General features: G+C 38.8%; 1 protein-coding gene across 1 annotated transcript; it reads left to right on the top strand.

Annotated features, from left to right (window-relative positions):
• The first annotated feature begins 874 nt into the window (after positions 1-874).
• LOC131782336 (tripartite motif-containing protein 2-like) lies at positions 875-3,407 on the top strand. Its single transcript, XM_059099065.2, has one exon. The coding sequence runs from the start codon at positions 932-934 to the stop codon at positions 2,600-2,602; it is 1,671 nt and encodes a 556-aa protein (XP_058955048.1). The 5' UTR covers positions 875-931; the 3' UTR covers positions 2,603-3,407.
• Positions 3,408-7,214: the final 3,807 nt, after the last annotated feature.

The following is a 7,214-nucleotide window of genomic DNA, read 5'->3' as shown; positions in this document are numbered from 1 at the left end:
TATTTTAATTGGAAACTGCAAGGCTGGATCAAAAATAAATTTTAAAGTTTTAAGTAAAATAGGTGGAAATTTTTATTTGTCAGATAATTCTTTCGTTTGCATGTTATGTATTATTCATTGCAGCACCAGAGTGTACGAGGTGTCGTGTCGTGACATCTCAAAGAGATATTCACTAATATTAAACGGTAAAGGTGATTATGTTGCGGATCCTTGTTCACTCTGCAGGACCAGTTATCTTCGAACATGGAAAAGTTGCGATTAATTTAACGTTTAGCAATATCTTGTAATCAGTGGCCATCTCCGGCTTATTATTTCAATTGTAATACATACCCTTTAATTGGAGAGTTATCAAGTCACGCCTTTTGTTTCTTCCGCGCGTGCTATAGATCAGATTTTAACACCTTGTAACCATACAAGAAAGTTTTACTCTTTCATCATCATGATTGAAAACGAAATTAAACTGTAAACAACCGCTCAAAGCTGTCGTTGTCAAACATGCCAATCCCGCAAATAACGCACGTAGCATGGAATACATAATTACACACGTAGCATGGAATACATAATAACACACGCTATTGTGAGGCTGGGCAAAACTAAAGGGATGTAACCACTAGTATTACATCACATTGAACTACAGGAAACACTAGTGTTGTTCCTCGTTCTTCAAAGACCACTGACAGCGTCAACCTTGTTTTCAACAGTTAAACCGAATTATGCTGGATGAACTGCATGCGGCTTGCGAGGGCTCCACCTCACAACTGCAATAACAACAAGCTGCACTCAGGTGCCAATTCAACACATCATGAAAACCGCAATTTTTATGCAAATATGAAATATGCGTGACAGGCGCAGCACAACGGTAAAAATATATCAAGAGGCAAACAGACCATTTTGTCGGGTGACTGTGCTGCTTCATCAAGACTTCAAAAATATGGCTACAAAGCAATCTATAAAACTATATGAAGTTGTGGCGGCAGTAGAGCATGAGGTTAGCTGTCCGGTTTGTTTAGAGGAATTTCTAGAGCCAAAATGTTTGCCAAATTGTGCTCACAATGTTTGTCAGGAATGTTTAGAGGAGATGACATGTAAAAATTCAACCATGACAAGTATCGAATGCCCAGTTTGCCGAGTGGAGTCCTTCATTCCAACCGCCGGAGTTTCAGCGTTTCCGAAGAACCATCTGCTGGCTCGACTGATTGAAAAAAATCCCTCTAGAAAGGCCTATGATAATGAATTTATCAAGGAAGCTTTGAAAAGAAGTAGGGAAAATCTTGAAGGACTAAAGAACGCAATACAAGAAATGGACGTCCGCCGAAACTCAATAAAGAAACAAGCAGAAAATGTGAAAAAGGAAATCCAAACTGCAGCAAATCATGTTATTGACATAATTCGTGATCAGGAACAGCAATTACTTCTTGAAGTTGATCAGTACATGAATAACAATTACCCCGAAACTACCTTCGACAAACAAAAGGAAAAACTAAATAATCTGCTAGCAAAGACCTCCAGCTGTGTTGAAAGCGTCGAGAAGAAGAAAGACGGAGATAAACGTGGTTTGAGACAGGTGCAGCATTTAGAAGAGCTCGCTAAAGTTGCTGGTATTCAAATTCTTTCAGCAAGGCGAAAATGTTTTCGAAAATTCGAACTTACCTTTACGAAGAGCGACTTCTCTTTAGATAACGCAGAATCTATATTTGGAGATCTGAGCGTGAAAAGCGCAGAGGTCGATAGCGACAAACATTCACTAGCTGGCCTCAACGAAAGTTTTAGCGACGAAAAAGTCTTAAAACATATCGATGGAGGCAGCATTAAGGTCCCTAACTTCTTTCCGTTTGCGGTGACGGTGTCAAAGAAATGCGGAGACATAGCAGTATTGGATGCTGAAAACAAACGCGTGCATATTTTTGATCGAGAGGGAAATCATCTCACTCAGTTTCTTTTCATATTTGGCGACTTTTGGGACATTACATACTCGCACAACGATGAAATTGTGGTTTTAAACAGAGAAACTAATTCATTGTTGCATTACGACCGAAGTGGAAATCTGAAGCGCAAGTTCCCAACGACTCCCATCCCAAAAGTAAAGTTCACTTTTCTGTCGCACGATTCATCTGGGCGTTTGTTTGTGACGTCAAGTCCGAGATACCAAGAGCTCACCTCCGAAACGAATTCCTGCGTTCTGGTTTATAATGTTAATGGAAAATTAGAATCCGTGTTCGGTGAAGGGAAGTTGTCTTCCCCAAAAAAGGCGGTGCTCCTCAACGGAGAATTATTTGTGCCTGACGCAGACAGCAAGAGTGTCAAAGTCTTCAGCCTTCAAGGAGAATTTCGTCGAGAAATTGGAAAGGGCATGCTTGAAGATCTCGCGGGTATTGCAGTTGATTCTGAGAATGGTCGAATTTTGGTTTGTGATTGTGAAGGCTACGCTGTACATGTTTATAGCAAAGAGGGAACATTGGTAAGAACTATTAGAACCGCAGCTCCACCGGTAGAAATCGCGTTGTCTAAGGACGGAAAAAAATTAGTGGTTTGTTTTGACGGGGATAAGGCAAAATGTCTACAGATTCTGTCGTACAGTGAGGCAGTGTTACACACCACCTGAAGTGTGGGAACAACATCGCTGTAGTAGCAAAGAAAAATCGATTGGCAATTTTAATTGACTTGTAAAGTAGTGAAACTGTTGAAGTCGTAGGGTTTAAGAGATGTTACTGTAGTCTTACATATTGAACTGAAGACCCTTTTCAAATCAGTAATGAAAGGAGTAGTTGTGAAATGAGAGTTCTGGGATAAGGTAATTACCGAAAAAAGGATGGGAAGGGATCCGGGACAAGCCCGGACCACTTTTTCATACTGACCCTTTAACTTCTACCAGAACTCTCATTTTACAACTACTGAGACACTTTTTATATTTCTCCTTATTTAAACTAACATGTCATACTTTTTAAACATATTAACTTGTCAATCTTCAGTATCCCATCATCCCCAATAAATTCAATCGTTCGACAGGATCAACATCATTATTGTATCTTCTTATGAAGAAGTCGTGGTGGTGTGCCTTGATTTGTTCTTCTGTCAAAAGTGTGTCTTTGCAAATTAGAAAAGTATGGCAGTCTGAGTTTAAACCCTCATTAAACCCATTGAACCCTCTCCATGTTGTTTTAAAAGTTCCCCCATATATTATGAGGAATTCCCCTTACACTAAAGTCGAGAGGCTTTTTCCCATTACACCTAAAAGGAGAACTTATTATAGCATTTTCATCATCTGTATTCCAGTGAGAGCTGACAATTTTCTACTTTCCTCCTTCTGTTGGGTTTGCCTTTGTGTTGAATCCTGCTGAAGGTTTAATATCACTAGGAACAAATTTTAAATTTGTTCTTCTCTGTATATTGAAATTTTTAATGTTTTCTCCAACAACAGTGGATGGTACATATGGTCTTAATTTTTGAACTGTTCCACTTAAAACAACATCTCTATCTTTTTCAAGAGAAAGAAAAAAAACCACAACGGCTACTGTTTCCAATCAAATATTTTCTTGTATATATTGTTGTTCCATTTAAACTTCTTTTACATATCTTGATAACACTAAAGACTTTAGGGGATTTTAGGATTATTGAAAGGAAGATCAAAATGCCTATTTCGATCGAAAAAGAAAAACTGTCTTCCCTTGTTTCTTGAAGTTGATATTTTTGGTCTGAGTGAAATTTAATTTTTTGTGTTGTATGGTTGTTCAATCCTGATTGATCATAAAAAGCAACACTTTAATTATTACAATGAAGTACTTCACTGTTTGAGTCGTGGTCCATGTGATACCTGCACGTTGCTTTCTCCCTGATGAATATCTCAATAAAGAAATTTCCGTTGGCATATTTTGACCAAAAAAGTGAATAAATCGATTGTTTCTATTTTTGATGGTCTTGATGGTCATTTAGATTGGCAAGATTGACGATCTTTTGATTGTTCACATTTTGAACACCCATTTCACCACAAGGATTGATTGGTGGGAGCTCAGTTATCTTAGAACTATTAAGAGCTCTTCTCCAACCAAACCACGCTTTGGACCATCCTTCAGATGGTAGAGAACTCGCTCTCTTTTATTATTCTCTCGATACCATAGACCTCCAGGGACCAAATGAGATCTGTTGTTTGCCTTTGATCACATTCTAACTCACCAGCGACTTAGAGATATGTATTTACATTCGGTGGAATGAAACTGCAATTGGCAGTGACAGAGAATGTAAATATTTTCCTATCGGTTTGTAAGCACGTAAGCCGCTATGGGGTTCATTGCGTCTTTTGTTGAAAGGCGTATAAGGTTTGACATTTATAATGTATCCATTTCAGCTCTCGAATGTTTCAAGCTTTACGTTAAAATGCCGTCCGATCTTAAATTTAATCTCGCCAATACCTTATCAGGCCTAAAGGAAGAGCTTTGCGATAGCTTTCCATCCCTTACGAGGGAACTGTCCGAAGAGCATGAATAAGCATTAAAAAGACTTAGATCCACCGTGGCTTCATCAACACCAAAATTTAGGAAGAAAAGTAACGAGTAACAGTTTGAGGTGAACACACAAGTTCTCGATCATGTTCAGTCGGTCTCTTCATGCCTTCGGTCTACGCCACCGCAAGTTGAAAACAGCCGTTTAAGAACCAAAAGAAGGTGAGATAATATTATAGGAACGAGCTTATTGAAATGAGGGAGCTCGCAGCGCGCACAGCGTAACCCCATAATTATAGGTAATAGTAGTAACCCATCAACCTGAAAAAATTAGGACTTGAGACCGTACGACCGACCGTACAAGTTACTACTTTTAGCATGCGCGGCCAACTGCACTATCTTAGCCATTACGTAATAGATGGGCGAGCGAGAAATTAATGTGCAGGTGCAATTGCGTGCGTAACTTGGATACCCTATTACTGTGTGCCAGGAGACACCGACAAATCAAAATGACGTTGCGTACCGCGGGCACATGGTTAGGCATTACACGAGGGCTTCACGTGGGCTCCGCGTCAGCAAATAATTTGCAATAAGCGTTTTGAGCGGGAAATCAAAGTAGTGAGGTTGCAGTTGAACAGTAATTCTCAGTATTTTGCAATTTCTAATCAACAATACCGGCAGAGCCAAAGCTTTGTCAACCGGAGGAAATTGTTATAATTCAAGTTCGTGGAGAGAGGGTTTTGAGTGAAAATAGGCTGGAAAGAGAGAGACAAAGCGACCAGTGAAAGTAAGAAGTAAAAGGCGTAAAGCGAGTCGAGAAAAACGCGCGCGAAAGTTAGAAAGGACGCTAAAATAGGCAGAGTACGACGAGAGGAACGCAAAGTAGAACAAGAAAAGGCATAAGTAAAAAGGCGAATATCTAGCGAAGAGCAACGTGAGAAGGAAATACAAAGAGCTCCAAAAATGACTTTGGCATTCATCGCTTTAAAACCACCGCGCCGGTTCGTCGCTCGAATAACATTTCAAAGTGTTCGTATTCTTCGAGTTGTTTCTTGTCCTATCGTTCGGGATATTTAATACGATCGTGGTGTAAAGGGAAAAGAAGTTATCTTACTGATTATGTCAGTTTGCCTAGTAGGTCTTCAGTTAGATGATAGTGAATGGCGTGAACAAGTTTCTATCATTCTCTCTTCAGTTAACTATCTCAGGGAATACTTTATTCTTTAAAAAAATCGCGCTATGTCGAAGGTGTGTTGTTTTACCCTAAGAAGTAAAAGCCTCAACCAAAATGATAATTACATGAGAGTGAGTTAGCGATGTTCGTGTTTACGCTAAGTCAGACGCAGTAATTTGATTTTAACAGTATTGTCATGTGAGAACCCGTCAATCATCTGAGAATTAAATTACGGACCGCAAATGTGTAGTGTAAACAAATTCACGGGTAAAATGGAGTCCTACTGAGGTGGAGTGAATTTCATTGTTTGGTCCTGGTTCTTTTTAGCGCTATGTTTTCATGCTTTCTACTCGATTAGTTCGAACTTCAGGAAATGGCTTGTCTTACAAACCATGGGGCCACTTTTTCTTCCGTCAACATCTCGAGGCGTACTTAATGCTCGGGTTATGATGAACATGCTTGCGATAGGATCATTTTTTTCCTAATCCTGGAAACTGAATCAAAGTGCTCTGTGAGCAAACTCGTGAATTGACACATGATTTTTTAGATTATGTTTAATGTTATCTGGTTTGGGGAATTTTGTGGTTGATTGTCATATCTACAGTACGAGCAGTAGTTCAGTGTTCGCTAATGTAGCAAAGAAACAAAGTAACGTTGGGATAAGAAGGCATTACAATTGAAATGATCATGCTATTACATTTGACAAGGTGGATGATGTCATGTGTTTTAAACGTCTATCATTTTTGTTTCTGGTTCAAAAGAAAAGGTTGGAAGTAAATGTAGGTGAAAAGTGAAATTTACTGTCTTTCGTTGTTAATATTAGAGAATCAAGGCAATACTGACTTAATGAAAACATTAACGATTCCCTCTTTATCAAATGAGACAAACGGGAACGAGTTTTGAGTGATATAACTAAGCCAAGCCTGCCACCGTCATTTTGGATCTCCGCCTGGGTAGATTTAAGTCACGTGCTAGGCAACGTATAATCAATAACAAGATAGAATTTCATTTCAGGCCTATTTATCAATTTTGTGGTGTGTAACTTTCGCATTTTAGTACGTTGTATGTATGTTGAATCTTCAAATTGTCTTGAAACTTAAAAGAAAATTGTTCTTTAAAAATTCACTGAAAATCGGTAGCTAAAATTGTTTGTTTAAGTGTTATTTGATTTTCGTGTTAACTTGTTATTTCGTCAGTCGCCGGCATCTTCTGTTGCTTCACACAGGAAAAACACACGAGACGAAACGTAATGATCAATTTTGTCCTCAATCTCACGCTATAACAGAAAAAGCTTTTGAACATCTGTAAACTCCGAGCGCTTAGCAGTAAGTGATATTTTCAATGAATCTTCGGATTGTTTTCAAGTTCAAGGATTGTAAATTACAATTTCATGAAAAACGAAGGTTGTTCTGTTATTTCAGTGTGAATCCTTGCATGCCTGCCAGTCGCTGGCGCCGCTTGTTGAAACTAAAACGAAAAAAAAAAAAACTCTTTTAAGATTATCTTTGGCTTCTTTTTCACCCCACCACTATTCTTAGCAACAAAGGTCGCCATTTAGTCTGTTTATTGCTCGCCAAAAACTATAAAATGCACTCAAAAGCCTA

The sequence above is a fragment of the Pocillopora verrucosa genome, chromosome 10, assembly GCF_036669915.1.
Source record: "Pocillopora verrucosa isolate sample1 chromosome 10, ASM3666991v2, whole genome shotgun sequence".
Lineage (NCBI taxonomy): Eukaryota > Metazoa > Cnidaria > Anthozoa > Scleractinia > Pocilloporidae > Pocillopora > Pocillopora verrucosa.
The sequence above is the reverse complement of the archived record's forward strand: the minus strand, read 5'-3'. Positions and strand labels throughout refer to the sequence as shown.

Bases quoted from the DNA above. Each gene is read 5' to 3' on its own strand.
- LOC131782336 (XM_059099065.2), top strand. From the start codon at position 932: ATGGCTACAAAGCAATCTATAAAACTATATGAAGTTGTGGCGGCAGTA.